Genomic DNA, 22,305 nt, shown 5'->3' with positions numbered 1-22,305 from the left:
CCTAGATCCATCAGCTGGTGTGTTGATCCTGCTGAGCAAAAAACTGCAAGAGCCCATTCAGAAAGACACAGACACATGCCTGATTTTGGCAAATAAAAAGGGGCCAGCCAATGTTGAATAAACTGACAAATATCTCAAGTTCCAAAGGTTTGACCATATCATATCTTTTTAAAAAGCAGATGTTTAAGCCTTTTAGAAATAATTTGACTTGAACTTATTTTTCATCCCCAAACAATACTGGCGATGGTTTCTCTGGCTTTCCGAGAGGTGGTCTGGGAAAGAAAATGCACTAATAGTTTGTGAACCAGGGGTGTGAGGATGGTATACATTGCTCCGTTTACTGGACGCTTACGTAAGAGTGAAGGCCACTGAACTGTGGGCTTTATGTGATTTCTCTCTTTCACTCTTTATAAGAATCATGAGACAGGATTGTTGCTCCCTTTTAAAGAGGAGAACACAGTGACTCGGAGAACTCAGGAAACTATTAGAGGGCAGAGGGCCTCTAGCAAGTTACTTAGGGAAGCGTTTGACCCACAGTCATTAACAAAGCTCTGGAGTCCAGTGCTTCACGTAATAGCCCATGTTCAGAGACGAGAGCAACAATACCCGAAACTAAGTCTTGCATTAGGTTCACAATACTCCAGGAATCTCTTTTTTTCCTCGGCACACAGGCACACTGTCACTGTTTTCTGTTGGGGTCCAGCCCCAGCAGGTCCAGGGGTTCCCAAAGGTGTGGACAGAGTCAGCAAAGAAGGAATGACACAGAGGCAGCATTCAGTTGATCAGCATAGCGAGGTTCTTCCTTTATTCTCCTGTTACATCCGTATTTATACCATTTTTTAAAAATATATTTTATTGACTTCTTACAGAGAGGAAGGGAGAGGAATAGAGAGTTAGAAACATGGATGAGAGAGAAACATGGATCCGCTGCCTCCTGCACACTCCCTACTGGGGATGTGCTGGCAACCAAGGTACATGCCCTTGACCGGAATCGAGCCTGGGACCTTTCAGTCCGCAGGCTGACGCTCCATCCACTGAGCCAAGCCGGCTAGGGCCGTCACCAATTATCTTATGTACGAGACCGAGATCTGCTATGACGGGGAGAATAGCGTGGTGATCCTCTGCTTCTCCTTGGGAAGTAACTGCGACTCCTGCTGTTGCTTCTGCTACGACTACGGCTTCAAGATCGAGATCTTCCATAACCTGGACTTCTGGGCCCATCAGCTTTCACCCGGATGTAGGCAATTTCTCCCTCATGAGATCTAAACTTAGTGTTATCCAGTTTTCGAACTGCATAGGTCATATCTTCTTTCCGTACAAACTCCACGACACCAGTGCCATCTCGGGAAACATCAGCAAAACAGACATCACCTGCTTCACGCATGTGATCCTTCAAATCCTGCCAGCTTCCACTTGGAGGCAGTCCAGAGACAACCACTCTGTTCTCAGGTCGCCTGGATGGGGGGCCATAGCGGCCTCGGGGTGCTCCGCCCCCTCCACCCCAGCCACGGCCCCTTCGAGGAAACTCTACCCGCAGGCGGTATCCATCCTAATCGTAGCCATGGCGACCATACACCGCATCTTCCGCGTCTTGCGGGTCCTCAAACTCAACGAAGGCGAAGGGTGGTCCTCGCGGTGATTCTTGAGATCGATGTCGCGGATAGCGCCGTATTTGTAGAACACGTCCTCACTGTCCTTGGTTCGAACGTCTGGAGGTAAGTTACCCATGTAGATGCGACGATCATTGTTCCCTGCCGGGCCACGAATCACACCACCTCCGGACATGGCGACGATGAAAAGCGGACTGGAGAACAGGCCTTCCCACCAAGCCTAGCGCTTCCGAGAGCGAACCTGCAGCAACACCTTGGCTCATCCAAAATGGAAATAGAAAGTGCACTCTGTATTTATACCAGTTGATTTTAATCCTATCCATTCTATTCCAAAGGTTAGGGCGTTTGTTATCTCCAGTCCAAGCTCACTACTCTATTGTTCTGGTAAACTACAAGGAAGTAACTGACGGAGATTATCCTAAGTAAAGATTAGGTAGCTTAAGCGTGACTGTTCGTAGTTAAAGTGATTAACTACCCGCCTGGCACTTAGTTAAGGGGTTTTACTGATTCCCTTCCTTAGTCCTGTTAATCCCTAACTCCAGGGGAAAATCCCCACCTGGGGAAACAACCTTTCCTGGAGAGGTGACCTTGGTTAAAACACATAGCGCTAAGAAGGGGAGCAAACATATTAAGAACAGTATGCCATATATGCCAGGTGCAGATGCAGTGCAGATGCTGAAACATATGCTGTGCAGATGTTTCTTCCCTGCAGCGACTGGGTCAAGCAGCAAGGATGGACCGGCTTCCGGCAAATTCCCCCTTTTTTATTTTTTAAATGGTAGCACTGTAAATCAGCGGCCACCTCTTGGATTGGGTTGTTTAAGACTCAGAAGACCTGTTTGTGACTTTGCCAACAGGTCAGTCCGAGGCTTAACCCTATATCGGCTCCCCACAGTTTTCCAGCCTCGTGTAGGGCCTACTAATAAGTCTTCAGGAATTAGCAGTCAATGGTGTTGGGCACGCTGACATCTTCATTAAGTGATAGCCGTTGGGTTGGACTCTCCTATCTGAGTTACAACAATAAGGAAGCCCACCAGTGCCTGGCTTCACTCAAAATCAGAGTCAAATCTAGAAACGTAGGTGCTCAAGCTAAGTAGTGTGACATCTACCCTCAGATCAACAGGTTGGGGGCTGGCCCTAGTGTACACAAAGGGGCCTCATGCTGGGAACTCCCGCCCCTGCCCTGGGGTCCCCTGCTCCACCTTCTCTCTCAGCTGCCCTGAGACAGACCCTAGGCCTGGGCAATCCTGCCTCGTGACCTGGAGAGGTAATGCAGCCATTGTCTAAGAGGGTAAAATTGGCATAAAATCTCGCTGTAAAATCACACCCTCAAAGTTATAGTTCCTTGGGGGCAAAGCCTGGTCTCAGAGTCCTATCTGTGGTCTGCACAAAGGTCAATGTTTTTTTCTTCCCAATTCTCAGAGTGGCATCACCAACCTAAATGAAAAAGGGATATTAATGTATTTGGCCTGATACAAAGTAAAAGTGTGTGGGTAGTGTATCCAAGTCCTCCAATTCGAATTCCAGAGTCTTCCAGAGGTCCTCCTTCTCCCCAGTCATTTCCCAGCCCTCAGCAAGAAACATAGCTAGCGTTATCTCCTGCCCAGTGTAGGACATAGGACATAGGACATAGCAGATCCTTGACAAAAGTTTTGTTACTGAATGGACAAAGGAAAAGTAGGAGGGAGGAAAGAAAAGGAAAAGAGGGAGGGAGACCTAGAAATTCGGTTGCAAAATCTACCCCAATTGTGAGGAAACAGCTAGCTCTTTGGAAAGTTATTTGGCAATGTGATTAAAAAATCTAAAGAATGTGCACATCCGTTAAACCAGCAATTCTGTATTTAGAAATTAAGGATGTGTGAAAAATTCTGCTGTAAATCAGAGTATTGTTCTAATTGTAAAATATTGCAGTCAACATGAATGTCCAACAATAGGGAATAAGGTCAATAAATTATGGTACATCAACACCCATGCTTCCCCTGGCCTTCCCCATGTCATAAATCGCACCACTGTTGAACCAGTTGCTCAAGCTAGAGATGTAGTGTCCTTTAAATAGTTCCCTCCCTCCCTTTCCACCTATCATCCCAAGTCCTATCATTTTCCAAAATATAAAGGGAGTCATCTTATAGATATATTAACTTAGACAATAGACGGCATCGAGTCTAAAAGCCAATGTATAAAGAAGAATGGAATATTTTCAAGAGTTTTACTCACCACTGATACAGAAGAAATGCATCGTTTAAGTAGCCAGGTAAGTGGGTGAAGTTAATTTAACTGAAAGCCATAGAGAAAGGAAGAATTAGAAAACAATGATGTAGGGTTGTACACATAAGACATGTATATAGCAGTATACTTTATGGATGATGCAAGAGATCTTTCTAAATTAATTTAACTAAATGTAGTCAGTACCACCTTAATAACCTCAGCATCAGGGTCCTCACTCTTGCCCTTCTCCCTCTGGACCCTTTACAAAGGACAAGGAGTCCCTGGGGCTAAGGGGCTGTGCCTACCCAAGGTCCACCTCCTTTCTCCAAGACCACACTGCAGAATCCCAGGACCCTGGAACTCCCTTCTCAAATAAGGTCTGCACAGGGCTTTTCTCCAGGCACTTTCTCCTTAGGGTGGATCCTGCCTGTGGCACGGGTTGTGGCCTGGGGCTTGAACCCGTGGGCTGAAGTGTCCACAAGTGAGCGTGAGAGAGAACTCCAGCTCACCGTGTGGGTTGGAGCAAAAGATGGAAGAGGATGAAAGCAGGACCTTCCATTCGTCTTCTTGCTTCAGACCCACAAATGTTAGCAGCCGTCCTGGATGCGGTGTTTACTGCCAATTCTCTGAACTAGTCAACTCCCTCACTCCATCCTATCTCATATCCAATTATAATTATCGCTGTGCTACTCCAACCCCCCATCATCTCTCATCTGAATTGTTGCTGTACTCCCCTATCTAGTCTCCCATCTTACACCCTTGCCTTCCAATCCCTTCTCCTGCACAGAACAGGCAGAGTGAGGTCTCTAAAATATAAATGAGATCATGCGAGGGTCACAGACTGAAAATGCCATGCACACTAGTTGCCATGGCAGAGAAGCCCTCCAGCTTCATCTGCCTCAGCCTCACTATGTGTGAACCTCTCTGACCATCTTTCAGTTTCTAGGAATGTTTCCACCTCAGGGCCTTCACACACGCTGCCCCTTCTTCCTAGAATGTTCTCCCGTGTTCACATGCCAGATTCTTCATCCTTCAAGTCCAAACTTTCTCTTTTCTCTCAGACAGACCTTTTGCAACCACCTTGTACACCCTATTACCTTCTGGCTAGTATCCTCTCCTTTTCCTTCATGGCATTTCATTACAAAACAGGATTCTCTCTTTACTTGCCCCGTTTATTTGCTTAATTCCCCATCAAATTGTAAGCACTGTGTTTAATAATGTATATACTAGAACTTAATACTTCATAGTATGTGTGCAATTAATATAACTATATAAGGAGATACCACTTAGTCAATAAAAACAATGTTTTCTATGGGTATTACTGGCACAGAAAACTTGCACATGACAATTTTAAATAAAAATTAAGATTACATAGTGATATAATCCCATTTTTGTTTTAAAAATTGTGAATACATACTACATATATGTTTACAAATCTATTACACATAGTATATGTGTGTGTTTAAAAAAAGCTGGGTTGGGAAATTAATGTGGTTTATTTGATCAATTTTGCTTTTCTTTGAAAATACGAACCTTGTATTATCTTTGTAATAAGCACATATTTAATGTTTATAACTCAATAAATGCACCCATATCTACTTGTACAGAACCATCACAGTGAATGACACGTTACTGGGCAGCCATCTAGATGTCCTGTAGGATCGGCATGTTGAGCCATGGTGTGGCACATCCTTCAATAAAATGTTAGGCACCCATTAAAAATCATTGTGAAGAATGTCACTGCTTGGAAAATGCTAATTACATAACATTAACTTATAAATTAAAAGGAGAATATTTGTATAATTCAGCCTGTCTATATAAATTACTTTAAAATAAAATCTCAAAATCTCTGGGATATGTAATACATCACTAATTCCACAAGGTGGCAATATCATAGTTATTAACAGTATTAGACAAATTTTTCTGGGGTGCATTGCATTGTCCCTAATGTTATTTTTGCTTAACTATATTTTAATCTTAGTTATATTTTGATCTTTGATTTACAATGACATTTGCATTCCTTTTAAGTCCAGGGAATATGAAATATTTTATGGGTGTGTTGTTTTTATAAAGTATAAGTTAAGTAATTCCTCTGACTGGAGAATGTGAAGGTCTCCACCCATTCATTTTTGCTTCCTGAATCTTTTGCATTTTCAAAAATAATAATCAAATAATATTAATTGTTATTTCTTGAAAAACTTTTATTATAGGTCTTTGTGCTGGGTCTTTGTATACATTACCTTATTTACTCTGCAGAGTAAATATTATTCTTCCCATTTTACAGATGAGAAAACAGAAGCTAAGGGAAGATTGGTAATTCACCCAAACTCAATTATTTTTTGCCAGAGCCTGAATTCAGGCCTAGTCTTTGTAAAGAAACTGTAAAATGGATAAATAAAAAATAAACAAATAAATAAAATGACTATACAGAAATAAATGAGAGAGAGAGAGAGAGAGAGAGAGAGAGAGAACAGTATTCATCTATCTATCTACTGTCTATCTAATTCAGGTCATATTAAAAAGAAAAGGTTATAGTAAATAAGACAGATGTTAAATAATTCCTATCTGCTTTTTTCTCTTAAATAACGTATGAGAATTTCCCCCATGTTATTAAAAATTCCTTGGAAACAGAACAGAAAAGGTTATAGTAAATATAACCTATAGGTTGTTGTATAATGATAGTGAGACCCATATTGAAATAGGTTTATAATATTCTTTCATTTGAATGTACTATATTTTATTCAGTCTCTTATTTTTGAATATAGCAATTTTCTTCAAGATTAGGGGATTATTAATGATCATCCCTGTATAGAAATCTTTGTCTATATCTCTGTCCATTATTAAGGATACATTATAGAATTTAAATGACTTCTGAGACCCCAAAAATAAAGTATCAAATTTTCATTTTAAAATTTATAAAACATTTTTCCAGAGAAAAACTATGCTGCAAAAATTTCTCTGACTAAAATAACTAATTTATGATTTTTGCATTTTTCCTGCTAGATTTATATATTTATATATCTATATTTATATAATATGTATCCAGATACATACCTATTTTCAGAGTTGATAATAAGACATATACACCAGAAACTTTCATATCCTGTCCTTGTCAATTAACATTATATAACATTATATATAATATATAGTAGGCATGTTTCATATCATTAAATATTCTTCAAAAACATGATTTTTAATAGTGGATTTATATTCTCTTATATTAATTAAAATTTTAGATTATTTATAATATTTTTGTTATTGTAGAGAGGTATTTGTCACACTGTGGCTTATTTCCTTAAAATAGACTTTGGAAATGGTATTACCAGAGCAAAAAGTAAATATATGAAGGTTGATACATAGTGCCAATTTGATCTTTAGAAATGTTCTACCAATTTCCATTTGCACTAAAGTCTATGAATATCCCCATTTTCCCACACCGGACAGATACTCATGACATCATTCTCATTCACTTTTGATAGCCCTAAAAGCTAAAGATAACAATCTCCTGTTTTCACTTTCATTTTTTTATTAGTGAATTAAATATTTTGCAATAATTTATCAGCACTTTATATTTCCTCTTCTCTAAATTCTCTATTCAGGTCCTTTGCCAATTTTGCTATTGAAATATTGCCACTTTTCTTACTGTTGGATAAAAGATTTTTATATATTAGGGATATTAAAACCTTTTTAGTCACATTATGTCAAATACCTCTGTGAAATTTGTCTATAAATTTTGATAGTGATATTTTATCTAGAGATGAATTAAATTTTATGATAAACAAATTGATAATCTATTTTGTGTTCTTTTTGCCCCTTTTTTGTTCAAAAGTCTTTCCTTAACCTCCTAAATCAATAGAATACCTATATTTTCTTCTGTTCGCCACCCCCCTCCCAATTTTTTTCTTTTTAAAATTGAGGTATAATTTATGTTCTATTTTAATGGTTTACTTCTTTCATTTTTTATATTTATTAATAGCTGGAAATAATTTTGTTAAATAATGCATAGTGAGACGCATATTGAATATTTAACACTGACCCATGCATCTTACCAGTCACCTGGTGTGGGTAGGAGATTGACATCCTCCTCTGAGACAGGAGGATCATAGAAAGAAATGCATCTGAAAAGAGGGTGGAAATCTGATCAATTGCAAGAGTCTCCTTAGAGACAAATTGACAAATAAGACCCAAATTCCAGTCCAAGTGTGGCTTCAAGAATTTGAAGCCTAACCTGGTCGGCATGGCTCAGTGGTTGAGAGTCGACCTATGAACCAGGAGGTCATGGTTCAATTCCCCGTCAGGGCACATGCCTGGATTGCGAGCTTGATCCCCAGTGTGGGGCATGCAGGAGGCAGTTGATCAATGATTCTCACTCATCATTGATGTTTCTATCTCTCTCTCCCTCTCCCTTCTTCTCTGAAATCAATAAAAATATCTTTTTTTAGAAAAATAATTTGAAGCCTAGGAAATTTTAGGTAGACAGAACCCCATACATCCATTTTAGCATCCTTAAATTAATCTGGTAAATATTTATTGAGTCCCTGCTCTATACTGTGCACAATAAAGCAGCTTTGATTTGAGGACTTTTTTTTTTCTGGCATAAACTGTTTGCAAAGTTACCAAAAACAACAAGCTGATTATATAAAAATTATCATTTTTATAGGTGAAAACAGTTGAATGGGGAGTCTAATTTTCGAAGAGTAGATTTGTAACTCTTCTTTTTGTCAATAATTAGCTAGTAGGCCAACTTCCTATTCAGACCATATCCTGTTAAAGGTAATAAAACTTTATCATATGTGCATAACAGAATGTTTGTCTTTCTGTTTCACTTTGTTGGGGGAAAAAGGGGTCTGTAGGAGTGCATAAAACTTATCCAAAATGATTTCCAATTATTGATAAGCAATGTGTAAAGAAGTAGGTGAAGACAGTGATTTTCTGGGCCTGGTAGCTTTAGGAACCAAAGCTTTGTTACAATATATATGATTGACCAGAACAACCCAAGATGGCTCTCTCTCTTCCCCTCTATTGGTCCCAGAGATAGCACGGTATCATTTGTGTTGTGCCTGGTAACGTTAAACCTTGATGACAGCTGGAACAAGAACCATAACCCTATCAATCTGGATGGTATTACATGGATATGTACATGTATAAAAAATTCATTAGCCATTCTTTAGCTAATGAAAATGCATTCATGAGCCAAAAATTAATTCATTAGCTTATGATTTGGGCACTTTAAGTATATTTAAAGAATAAAGTTCTGCCCTAGCCAATTTGGCTCAGTGGATAGAGCGTCAGCCTGAGGACTGAAGGATCCAGGGTTTAATTGCGGTCAAGGAATGAAGGTACCTTGGGATCAAGCTTCCAATGTACCTCAGTTACAGGATCGATCCCTAGCCCTAGTTGGCCAGTGCAGGGAGGCAACCAATCTATTTGTTTGCCTCACACAGATGTTTCTCTCTCTCTACCCCCTTCCCTTCTCCCTTAACACTTTTTCTAAAAATCCATGGGAAAATATCCTCAGGTGAGGATTAACAAAAAATAAAAATAAATGAATTTCTCCAGACACCACCATCTATTCTGAGGAGAGTGTTTTAAAAACAAAACAAAATTTAATTGAGTACATTGGATACCTAACTGGCCATGAATTGGGCAGCATCTCATATAGCAACTGGAAGGGCACTCCAAGGAGTTGTATAAAATGGAAGGTTTTTACAGGAAGAAGAGTGGGAGGAGAGAGCTATTAACAAAAGAAAATAAAGGATTATTTGGGGCCTGGATATCTTTTTGGGGGTAAAGGGGTAAGAGAACAGGAAAGGTTTTTGTTATGCAGGTTGCTTCTTCTTTCTATTTGGGGGGAAGAAAATGGAGACTATCTACTTTACTTACATTTGGCTTTTAAAATAATATTTTAAAATTTTATAATAGGAGGAAATCTAAATGTACTGTGTTCTTCTGGATGGGGGCCTGGAACAGAAGACGGCATCAGGGAAAATTAATGAAATCTGAATAAAGTATAGAGTTTAGTGAATAACTATGTCATTGTGGGTTCATTGGTTGTGACAATGCACCATAATGATGAAAGAGGTTAACAATAGGAAACTAGGTGTGGGGTACATGGGACCTCTCTGTATTATTTTTGCAACTTTTCTGCAAACCTAAAACTATTCTAAAATTTAAAGGTTTATTTACATTTTTAAAAAATGGAGGAAAGAACGTTTATTTCAATCTCAGACAAATCACAATTTTGGCATAAGTCTAGTGTACAGGCCAAATGACCATACTAAGCATCAACTGCTATCAGATGTCAGCCTAATCCCAGGTTCTGTTCTTTTCAGTGACAGGAAGAAAAAATCATGAAAGTTGAAACAGCGTGTCAAAATATGTAAAATCACAAAACATGAAATGGATTAGACAGGGAAGGTTTTTTTTAAAAATATTCTTTTAAATATACTTTTATTGATTTCAGAGGGGAAGGGAGAGGGAGAAAGAGAAACATCAATGATGAGAGAATCATTGATTGGCTGCCTCTTGCACGCCCCACACTGGGGTTCGAGCCCACGACCTGGGCATGTGCCTTGACCAGGAATCAAACCATGATCTCCTGGTTCATAGGTCGACGTTCAACCACTGAGCCATGCCGGCTGGCCGGGCAGGCAAGTTTAGATAAGCTGTTGTGGAAAATGGGAAGCCTTCATTTAACTTCTTGAGTGAGAAACTGATGTAGTGAGAGCAACAATTTAGAGATTAATTCTATAAGCAGTTCGCAAAAGGGATTGACGTCGGGGGAGAAACTGAGGCAGGGGATCAGCAAAAAGTCAATCACCGACACGTGAAACAAAAGTCTCAATTCTAAAACCCTAAACTGAAACTTACCGCAAAGGTTTCAAGCCATGTTATTCTTAGTGCCTGGTTTAGGCATCTGGGGGCAAGCAAGGCCTATTGTGGAGATGGGCGTGTCAGGCGATCTTGGCCCAACTCCACTCTGTATTTGAATCATAGAACCACTTTAGGTGCCCTGGTTCCAAGGCCCAGCTCTCTGGGGTCTTGTCAGGACTGTTTCTTGTCACTTGTGCTTGTCCTGCAGCGGCCCTGTGCTTGTTTGATAGTCAAACGTGGGGGGAAAAAAGGCTGCTTCTTTACTTTTAACCCGTCCTAATGAGTTTTTAAAAACTTATTTGGAATGATTTCAAACTTACAAAAAAGCTGCAAGAATAAGAATACTACACAGAACAGCCACTTGTTACACCTAACAGTAAACATTTCTTTCTCTCTCTCTCTCTCTCTCTGTATATATATATGACTGTGTGTATATACTGTATATGACACATATATGACTATATATGAATGTATGTAGATCTAATATTTTTGAACTATTTGAAGACAATTGGTAGAGCATGGTCCTTTAGTACTAACGACATCATTGTGTAGTCCTTAAAAATTTTTAAGGACTAAAAATATTTTTATAAACATCGGTGCATTTAGTCAGTCACTGCTTCTTGAATTGAACTGACCTATGGAAATACTCATTATTCTGGCCACACTCCTAACTGAGTCATAGGAGCGAAAAATCCAAAGTTTCATTTGAATTGCAGGTTTGGGTCTTTGAAAGTATACCATAGAACCAGGTAGTTCAGATTAGTTTTGAACTTTATTCATTATGTGTTTGACTCAGTGTTCAGCTATTCTAAAAAACATCTTTGTCAAAGAATAATCATATACCAAATAATGGCAAACACTAATCTAGCATTCATAACTATGTGTCAGGCAGTGTTCTAAGCACTTTATATTAATTCATGCACTTAATCCTCACAAAAACCATAGAGGAATATACCACGACTACCTTCATTTTAAACATGGGGAAATGCAGGCACAGAAGGTAACTAACTTGCCCACAAATAAATAGCTGATAAAGGGGTAAAATCAGGATTTGAACCTATGCTCTCAGATTCTCTCTCTCTCTCTCTCTCTCTCTCTCTCTCTCTCTCTCTTGTGTGTGTGTGTGTGTGTGTGTGTGTGTGTAGCCTTCTTACATTTCACAGTCTCTTCTCTAAAGATGATCCCATGCTATTTTTTCTTATCGATTGCTTCTCATTGTGTCGTGTTCCCTTAGGAGAGAAGCATTCATTTCCTTGATGTGTTTATTTTTCAGCTGAAGAAAAGGTGACTGGTCCCATGAGCCGGGAAGAATGAACTCAGAGGAGGCTGTTTATACAAGGTTCTCCCACTCACCAGCTGTTGGGAGTATGTGGATGAAGGGCAGGATCTTATTACTTCAATGGAAGCAATGGAAGCCGGCGACCATGTTCCCAAGCCACAAACAGCCAAGTGGATTTGGCACAGTGGGGCTGCCTCATAAATAATTAATCAGAAGCCCTTGATACAAATCTGTCTTGCAGTAGCGTTCAAATTCAGTGTTGCCTCCTTCTCTAGCCTGGGGTATATTAAAGAGATCCCCTCTGCGTCTCACTCTAGTGCCAGTACTGGCCTGCAGGCTGGATCCACAGGGGAATTCTCTTCATTCAGTCTGTGCCTCCCCTGTTTGCATGCCATTTATAGGGCCAATGTGGGTTAGTAACTATTTATTGAGCGCCTGTTCCGTGCCAATTATTAGGCTGAGTGCTTTACAAACATCTAATCCTTCCAAAAGCTCTGTAAAGCTGCACCTACTGCCTCCATTTTGCCCCCGAGCAAATGGAGGCTCAGAGAGGTTGTGTGCTATGTCTAAGATCACTCAGTTGGCAGTGTCAGGGCTCAAATCTAGGTCGAAATTCAAAGCCCCTCCACTTTAACACGCTGCTTGGCCCATCACTGTTCCAGAGATAATGAGCCCATCATATTATCACTGGTCTTCCTCTCATAAGTGGAGGTGAGGACAGCGGTATAGGGGAAGTGTCTGAGTGAGAGGATTGGATTAAGGAGGCTTTAGAGCAGCAGTTCTCAACCTGTGGGTCGCCTTTCACAGGGGTCGCCTAAGACCATTGGAAAACACATACATAATTACGTATTGTTTTTGTGATTAATCACTATGCTTTAATTATGTTCCATTTGTCACAATGAAATTGGGGGTCACCACAACATGAGGAACTGTATTAAAGGGTTAGGAAGGTTGAGAACCACTGCTTTAGAGACATCGAAGAATCACGGAATTATTTTCTGAGGAAAATAACACAATGTTCTTTTAGGTCAGAGATTGATTAGCTATGACCTGTGAATCAATTCCAGCCCCAAACGTAAATGATGTTTTATGGACACACAGCCACACCCAGTCTTGTATGCATTGTCTATGCCTGCTTTTTCTCTGTGATGGCAGAGTTGCATAGTTGTGTCAGAGACCATATGGCCTGCAAAGCCTAAAAATACTGACTACATGAGCCTTTCTGGAAACAGTTAGCTGACCCTGTTTTACATGACTTAGGAAGGAAGCCAACAGTTTTCATTAAGATCAAGGTATTATTTTTTTTCCCATTTGACTGAAAAACTACTTAAAGATTTATAATGCTAATATAATCATTGTATTCTAATGGTGGTGGGTGGTGGAGTGGGGTGTGAGGAGAGGGGGAATCTAACCAGGGAAGGTTAAGGGACCGGGAGTAGAAGGGAGAGGTCTGGACCTCTGTGTCCCCAGCCAACTCCTCACCCCAGGCTCATCCCACTCATTCTTTCTTTTCCTTCTGCCAAATCAAGTTTCCTAAAATAACTCTTTGCTCATAAACTTGTAAGTGGTTTCCCACTTACCACATGCTCAAATCCCAAACCCAACCTGGAATTTAGAGACCTTAACAGTCTTGACCCCTACTCATCTCGCTCTCCACCCCCACTTTATCCTTTTCTTTTTATCATAAAGTCATGCCAAATTTGAGTTTATATTTCAAAGCCAATGTACTTGTTCTTGATTCTTTTTTATGTAAGCAGAAAAGTAAACATGTAATATTTGTAGGTGGTGTATGTGACCATAGGAAACCAGGCCAAGCTTTTGTGTATGATGCCATTTCACCTATGGTAAAAGTTATAGACAAAGGAAAAACGCATGAATGTATTACTTACTTTTCTGCCGCAGTCATGGTCCAATTGTATTTAGGAAAACAAATGCTAAGGTTTTATTTTTTAATTGTAATATCTCCCAGCTATCTCCCATATTGCTATGTATTTTTCATAAAGATAATTTTTCGTGGTTGTGGAGTATTTCATCTTTCATATGTTCCAAAGTTTTCCTAATACTTCCCTGGCGTTTGGGCATTGAAGGTTGCTATTTCCATTCATTTCTTCTCCATTCCCTGGAGTTGTTCTCACTGTTTCCCACCTTTGCTCAGGGTCCCATCTTCCCTTCTCATCTGCTGAAGTCCTACCCTTGTTGCCTAAGTCCTGTCACCACCTTCCCTCTGGGGAAAAAGTTCAGATTGACCTTCAGAATGAGGGATGGATTTCAAGACACTTGCTCCCCTAGGAAGCGCTGACATAGCACCATCTGAACCTGACAGCAGTCATTACAGTACCGAAGGGCTCGAAGACACCATTGTTTCCTGGTGCTGCACTCAGGAGAACGATTTACTTTAGAAAATAATAATAGATAATGGACACATGTCAGGCATTATTCCAAGCACTTTACATACATTATCATTATCCTCATGACAACGCTTTCAAGTGGGTACTGTTAATACTTTCATTTTACAAATAAGAAAACAGGTACAGAGAGACTGCAGTGACACAACTGTAAGCGGTATTTGAATTCAGACAGTCTGGAATCAGAGCCTGGGTGCTTAGCGAGTGAAATAGAAGTGCAGTCAGTTCACTAGGGCCCTGTATCTCCCTAGTCTCAATCACCCAGTCTCAATCTAGCCCATACCATTTACAGAGTATATGCAGAGGGAGAGGGGCTGCTGAGGAATGATCTCACTAGGAACGCTGAGCCTGCCCCTCTGTGTTGGAGAGGGGCTAGCGGCCAGCATCCTTTCACAATGAGGAGATCATCAGGGTGACAAATTTGCTTTGTCTTGGTCATTCTCTGACCCAGGGCATTTCCAGAGCCAAGGCAGGATGTGATGGGAAAAGCTGCGTCTTTCAGACCTTGCTCATCTCAGTGTCTCCAATGCCAGCATAAAGCAGGCCACCTTATACGGAGAATGTATTGTGACATGTAACACAACAATGGCTACAGTTTTTAGTTAACAGTCTTTCTCAGGCCCTCTCCCAGGAAGAATGGGGCCTCTTGCAATGGTGCATATGCCAGTGGGGTTGGGCAGAAGAGAGAGTTCATTCCAGAGTCGAGTACAATTACAAAGCTGAGTCAGAAAGGGAATGAATGGTCATTGGACTCTAGTTTGCAGAATGATAGAACCTCAAGGCTCAGAAAGATGTTAAAGATCACCGTTACCAGCTACCTTCCAGTGCCTGATTCCCCTAGGACAGCTCTGCCAAGCAGATGTCCAGCCCATGTTTGGACACCTCCACCAATGGGGCCCTCACCACCAACCAAAATCCAGTTCTCTATGGCTCTGTTAGAGAGGGGAAATCTATCTTTCTGTAGCTTCCATCAATTGGGACTAATTCTACCTGTGGGATGCTAGAGAACAAGTCAGTTCCCTTTTCCGCACAGCAGCCCTGGAGAGATTGGGGGTAAATGACCATGTCCTCCCGGAGCGTTTCCTCTCCAGGCTAACGACTCGCAGGTGCTTGAATTGTGCCTCTTCTCACATGGTTTCCAGACCCTATGTCAAGCCTGTGTGCACTGACTGCTTCCGACTTTGCTTAGAGTTCTCCAAGTATGGAGCTAGACCACCCCACAGAGCTCCAGCTCACATCAGAGCGAAGCCATCCTTTCCCAAATATGAGAACGTTCATGTCTGTTGTGAGTTCCTGGGAACAGAAATTAGTTCCGAGTTCCAAGGGGTTCCAGGGCTTTTCAGGGAGTTTTTTAGTCAGAAGGGGGCAGGAGAAAAAAGGAATTTGTTAGGCTTCTATGGTTGGGAAGAGAAAGTGGCTATATATTTTTGAATGCTGATTACATACCAGATACTGTGTTAAACACCAAACATGGATTATCTCGTTTAATCCACTCAGCACCTCTTGTAGGTGGTACTGTTAGGACATCTATTAAACAGCTGAAGAAGCGGAGGCTTGGAGAAGCTCAGGGTTTTCCCAGTCTAGGGGGCGCATGCTGACTCAGGCCAGATATTAACAGGGAGCGACAGGTGCAGATTTGGGGCTTCAACAAAGAGCAGCACCAGGGCAGTGACTGTGCTTCAGGAAAGCCAGGTGTAACAGTGCAAAGGGGGTCAGGGAGTGGGATGAGAATAGGACTTCTAAGGCCCTGAAGATGGGAACGGAGAAAGCATGGCAGAGTGGCACAGAAGGATGGGTGCACCGGGGAGTAATAATAACAGCTACCATGTGCTGAGTATGAAACCAGGCGTTTTGCATATGTAAACTCTTGTAAGCCTCACAGCAGACCTAACTGGGAATTACTATTATGGTGGCAGATGAGGAAACTGAGGCTGATCAAGGTTAAATGGCCCGCTGAAGGCTACACAGCTGGGAAACAGCAGTGTCGGGATTGGAATTCCGACCGCTGACCCAGGCTCATGGTCCTATACTGACTCCCAAAGAGGAAGACCGTTGGCAACATTTAAGGCAAGGAATTTCTTTCTCAAGAGATGGGGGAATCCCAGGGCAATGTTTGGCGAGTGAGGACAGGGAACCTGGTTCTGGATGAGATGGTTTTGCCAGACTCTCTACATCTGCAGCGCCAACCCTGAGGCTATCCTAACTCACCTCAGAATCCGACAGTGAAGAGGTGAAAGGTCATCTGTTTTTATGCCTCGTAGTTCCTTTTTGAAAAATTTAAACAACGTGTTTCTCTTAGTTTAACGGTTCTCAAACCAGAGGACTTGTTAAAACAGATTGTTACCCCACTCCTAGAGTTTCTCATTTAGTCCGTCTGACGATGAAGCCTGAGGCTTTGTACTTCTAACAGAGCTACCAGGTGGTGCTGATGCAACTGGTTATAGGATTACATTGGAGAACAATGACTTTGGTCTATTAGTAAAGCTACTTGTGAGATTTTTCTAAACTGACTTGGCCGTGAAAAGGTTAAGTACAGAAAAGCCAAAGGACATGCCCATAAGCCAGAAGCAGCGAGAGGGGGTTGGGGGTGCAGACTCGGTGGCCAGCTAGGTGAGTGAGAGAGCCTGTATGGGCTGGGGGAGAGAAGGCACCGCCAGGAGAGACTAGCTATTCCTGGATGGAAATGAGGGGAAGCAGAAGGCCAGGGTGAGCTGGGCAGGGGAGCCAGACTGGCTACAGAGACAGAGATCTGGCAAGGGCAGAGGTCAAATGGGGTAAAGCTCTAGTCAGAAGCTGCAGGCTCTTGCCTGGGCAGGAGGAAAGAACGGGGGAGGGAGGACACAAGCAGCCAGGAGTGAGCTCCTGGGATTGTGGTCTGTGACAGAACCTGCGGATCACATTTCAGCTGCGACTCACTGTCTCCAAAGCTTCTCTCTGCCCATTGGTCATAAAGTGCCCAGGACTTGCCCTCTGATAGTAGCGAGGTGACGTGCTTGCAGTGAGAGAACTGAAGACAGCACTAAATGCTGTTTCTTCCCCTTCATGATGGTCAGAGGGGCAGGCAGGGCCAAATCTGGGGAACTCACAGTCTGGTGGTTTGACCTCTGAAGTGCTCTAATTCCTAGGCTGCATTTCTCCCGCATGGGAGACTGACTCAGCTGCAGTGTTGGCGCAGTGCGGAGAGCGGCCGGGCCACTGTGGCTGCAGCAGTGGCTAGTGGCTGGGTGCCTGGCTGCTCTCACCACTCCTGGAATTGGGACAGCTGGGCTAGGCAGCTCCTTTCCCTTGGTACCAAGAAAGGCAGCATCTCCCTGCAATGCTGCATGCCATTCCGATAGGAACAAGATTGTGTTCAGGGGTCCCTCCTGGACCCTGGCCTGCAAGCACTACCCACCCAGCCTGAGCCACGTTCCTGTTTTCCCTTTTGTGCCTTTTAGCCCATTTCCTCTACATGTCTGTTCAGTTTAAAAAAAGGGATTTATTGAGCCCTGGCTGGTTTGGCTCAATGGATGGAGCGTCGGCCTGTGGACTGAGGGGTCCCAGGTTCGATTCCGATCGGGGTCATATGTCCGGATTGTGGGCTCGATCCCCAGTGGGAGCTGTGCAGGAGGCAGCCGATCCCTGATTCTCTCTCATCATTGATGTTTCTATCTCCCTCTCCCTTCATCTATGAAATCAATAAAAAAATATATATTTTTTAAAAAGGATTTATTGAGTGCATACTAGATATCTGGCTCTGTGCTGAGGATACAGACACGAGTGCAGTAAAAGAAATCTCCACCTTCAAGGAAATCAGTCTAGTCAGGGGGACCCCTGTATAGAGATAATTACAACCTTGTAGAATGAATGCTCTTTCTCACACATAAATCTCATGCCCTCTTGGGGCCTTTGTATTTGCTGTTCCTTCTAGAATGTTCTTCTCCAGGTCTTTGGCTGGTTCATTCTCTCACTTCACTCCGGTCACTCCCGTGAGACAGTCCTTCCCTGACTTTCCCATGGAAAATGGAGCCCTCTCAATTCTCTGAGTCCGTTTTACCCCATGTAGTTTTTTCTATAGCATCTCTAGCCACCTCACATTATCTATTTAAATTGGGGGGAGGAGGGAAGAGTCAGCCTCCCGTACTAGATTGTAAGCTATAGAACTGGTACCTAATAGGCACTCAATGTATATTTCCCTTTTGTTCATTTGTCGTAAGTGATTGCCCGGTTGAACTTTTCTGAGCCTGTCAGAGCCATCGAAATGGAGGGTGAGGCCTGACTTTCTACAGTCTGCACTGTGCCCTCAGCCCAGACTATGAACGTTCTAGCTCCCCACCGGTAACTGCAATGTACTGAGCATTAACCGTGTATCGGGCCCTTCAAACTTATTTAATCCTCACAATGCGCTGCAAAGTCAGCATTATTTCTCTTCTCTTACCTAAGGTGAAACAGGCTCAGGGAGAGAGACATGCTCACAATCACAGATAGCGAGGTGCCCAGGGGGGCTCTCTGGCAAAGGTCTACCCACATTTCGGCCACGTCCCTACCGGCCTTTCCCATGTCTCCACTACATCCCCATCCCAGCCCTGTCCTTCCCACTGGACCGCTGGGCCGGGGCCAGCCCGGCTGCTCCTCCAGCGCCCGTGCGGGGATGCGTGCAGGGTGGAAAGGGGGCCCATCTCCGGCCAGGGCCAGACCTTTCCCTCCCGTGTCCTCCCCATGGGCCGGCTGCTGGATGCCCAATGGTCTATTCCAAGGCCTGCAGCGCTGGAGAGAGGATGGCGGGAGGCGGGGAAGAAGAGCCTCTTTCAAAGGACCCGCGGGACAGGGGCGCACAGTCCCTCCCCGCCGCCGCCGCTCCCTCCTGGTACCCGAAGCTGTCCAAGCTGACCCGTCCGGCGGCAGCGCGCATGCGCGGGCGCCCCTCGCCCCGCCCTCCCGCCGCCGCCCTCGCAGCCTGGCAACCGCGGCGACAACGGCGCGCGCGCGGGTGGGGCGCGGACGGGCGGGGCCGGCTGGCAGCGCTGCGGGCGGAGGCTGAGGCTGAGGCGGTGGCGCGGCCCAGGACAGCGGCCCCGGCTAGCGGTCCGGCGTGTCCGACCTCCCTTCGCCTCCTCACGCGGCTCTCCGACGCGGTCTCGGGCCCAGCGGGCATAGCCTCTGGCCATGGACTCCCAGAAAGTGAGCGAGGAGGGGGCGCGGGCCCGCCGGGGCCGGGCGGAGGGTGGGCGGGGCGCCCCGGACCCGGTGGGCGGTGGGCGCGTGGTCGGGGGTCGGGCCGGGCCGGGAGGCGGCGGGGAAGCCGTCCACCCTTCCATCCATCCCGCCTTCCTTCCCGGCGGGAGCGAAGCGGCGCCCGGCCGGCTGCGGGGACCGCGCCCGGTGACCCCGGCTGGCCTCTGCCCTGCAGTTGGTCCTGGGCCCCGGCTCCCTAAGTAAACAGGGAGGCGTCCCTGTCTCCATCCGTGACTCCTGCCGCGCTCTAGGCCTCCCGGCAGCTGGTGAGGGCTGTCCCTCCAGCAGGTGGGGAAACCGAGGCGCGCGGGGTCCGCCGGCCGACGCCGAGCTGGCGCCCTCCCTCCCCTCCACCCCGTCGGCTCCAGGACTCCTAGCGCCGTCCTGGCCTCTTGATGGGCCCCGACCCGGCTCGGGGCCGCCCCACCCCTCGCGGCTGGGTCTCAGGCAGGTCCCAGTGGTTCGCGTTGGTTGAATTGACGGGAAAAACTCCCAGTTGTCAGGGCAGCGGTCGCACCCTCTTTGGCCAGTTCGCTGCTGCGGGTCACAGTTACCTTCGTGGTGATTTGTGGCATGTTTTCTACTTTCCGAACAAGTTAAAGGAAGGATACAGTATAGAGACCTAGCAGGTCCAATGAAAAGGGATTTTTTTTTTTTAAGGCAGTATAGCCAATGTTTTGAGTGCAGTTAGAAGTGAGTTATTCACATCCAGCCGTAATCCCTATATAGAAACCCACCCCGTTCTCTTTGTTAGATGATAGTAATTGAAATATAGTACAGTAAGGACACACAGTGCTGTTAATAATGTAGCAGGGGAAAGCTAGGGCCTATCCAAGCGGCCATTCTTTTCTATTCTTAGCTAGAAAGCACTGGGGAGACCTATAAGGACAATGTTTTCTAGAATTTGGCCTGCACTCGCCTCCTTGAGGAGCCCTAGGGGCATGAGGGGATAGTGTAGGGATGTGTGGAGTGTCGACTGTTAGAGCGAGCATTTAACAAACGTGGATGTGATGTCATTGTATCTTGAAACTCAATCTGGTATACTCAGGTTTTATTTCTATGACTTTTTTTTAAAAAAGCTACATCTTGGGTATTTTGAATATGTATACATTTAAAACAGCCCTGCCTAAATTTGTAAAACATTTCACAGCTTATTTAACATTTTACATAAAAGTCATAGGCTAACTGAACCGGGTATTATTAGTTCAGGGCAAATGGAAGGGCAAAGACTTGGAGTCCAGAGACGTGGGTTTCCATGCGGCTGTTTCCTGGCTCTGTGATGTGGAGCAAATCACTTAACTGTGATTAATCTATTTCCTCATCCATGCCGTGGAAGTAAGAATATTTTGTAGGGTCATTGTAAAAATCAGGAAAAAGAATTCATTATGAAAACACACACCATGTTTTTAAAGTTTATAAAAATAAGCACTGAGCCGTAACGGGTTTGGCTCAGTGGATAGAGCGTCGGCCTGCGGACTGAAAGGTCCCAGTTTCGATTCCTGTCAAGGGCATGGACCTGGGTTGCGGGCACATCCCCAGTTGGGGGTGTGCAGGAGGCAGCTGATGGATGTTTCTCTCTCATGGATGTTTCTAACTCTCTGTCCCTCTCCCTTCCTCTCTGTGAAGAATCAATAAAATATATTTTAAAAAATAAGCACTGAAATACTCTATGCGCTGTAAAATATAATTTTAAAAAGTATTTTAATATGGATCACCTTACTTTGCCAGGGCATGCATTATCCCTACTTTCATGAGGACTCCGGGAGGCTGTAACTCCTGAAACGTCATATCACTAGCCATAGTGCTAAGATTTGAACCTAATTGGTCTCTTTCCAAAAATGATGTGTCTGGGTACCAACACATACCATGTGCGGTTTCCCCAGAGGAAGCAAAGAATCAGCTGATCTTTCTTCCTGGTACTAATATAGCTATTTGTGATAACTTTGAGAATCAATTTATCAATATAAAAAATGTGTTGAATTTCATTGGTGGTATCAAATAATATTTTTAAATTAAAAAAACCTCCTTTGTTTTATAGCTTAAAATGAGTATCTAGTGTTAATACTTACAACCATGAATTGTTATCATGAATTACTACAGAATCAATTACATACAGGGTGGGAAAAAAGTAGATTTACAGTTCTATGTGAAACAGTTTATTCTTGTATATTTTAATATATTTTATTGATTTAAAAATATATATATATTTTATTGATTTTTTACAGAGAAGAAGGGAGAGAAATAGAGAGTTAGAAACATCGATGAGAGAGAAACATTGATCAGCTGCCTCCTGCACACCCCCTACTGGGGATGTGCCTGCAACCAAGGTACATGCCCTTGACCGGAATCGAAACTGGGACCTTTCAGTCCGCAGGCCAATACTCTATCCACTGAGCCAAACCGGTTAGGGCTATATTTTATTGATTTTTTACAGAGGAAGGGAAAGGGATAGAGAGTCAGAAACATTGATGAGAGAGAAACATCGATCAGCTGCCTCCTGCACACTCCCCACTGGGTATGTGCCCGCAACCAAGGTACATGCCCTTGACTGGAATCGAACCTGGGACCCTTGAGTCCACAGGTCGATGCTCTATCCACTGAGCCAAACCGATTAGGGCTTATTCTTGTATTATTATATATTAATTATTGTATTATTTTCCATACAAACAACTGTAAACCTACTTTTGTCCCACGTTGTACTTCAATTAATAATGAAGTA

At 43.6% G+C, this 22,305-nt stretch overlaps 2 protein-coding genes and 1 pseudogene across 4 annotated transcripts in view; 2 read left to right on the top strand and 1 right to left on the bottom strand.

Annotated features, from left to right (window-relative positions):
* SLC44A1 (solute carrier family 44 member 1) overlaps window positions 1-13,986 on the top strand; it is a 150,594-nt gene extending 136,608 nt beyond the window's left edge. The window contains exon 16 of the mRNA XM_070430994.1: window positions 11,962-13,986. Coding sequence (XP_070287095.1) covers window positions 11,962-11,976 — 15 coding nt within the window. The 3' untranslated portion in view covers window positions 11,977-13,986. The remainder of the gene's footprint in view (window positions 1-11,961) is intronic.
* LOC139020452 (serine/arginine-rich splicing factor 1 pseudogene) lies at window positions 1,070-1,785 on the bottom strand (annotated as a pseudogene).
* Window positions 13,987-19,398: 5,412 nt separating the features above from the next.
* Window positions 19,399-22,305, top strand: part of FSD1L (fibronectin type III and SPRY domain containing 1 like) — a 52,083-nt gene continuing 49,176 nt past the window's right edge. For all 3 annotated transcript variants that reach the window (XM_070430988.1, XM_070430987.1, XM_070430986.1), the window contains exon 1: window positions 19,399-19,532. In XM_070430988.1, the coding sequence (XP_070287089.1) occupies window positions 19,518-19,532 (15 nt within the window). In that variant the 5' untranslated portion in view covers window positions 19,399-19,517. The remainder of the gene's footprint in view (window positions 19,533-22,305) is intronic.

Source organism: Myotis yumanensis, unplaced genomic scaffold (genome assembly GCF_028538775.1).
Source record: "Myotis yumanensis isolate MYYU_CA2020_CCGP unplaced genomic scaffold, mMyoYum1.0.hap1 SCAF_12, whole genome shotgun sequence".
Lineage (NCBI taxonomy): Eukaryota > Metazoa > Chordata > Mammalia > Chiroptera > Vespertilionidae > Myotis > Myotis yumanensis.
Note: the sequence above shows the minus strand (reverse complement) of the source record. Positions and strands in the feature narration are given on the sequence as shown.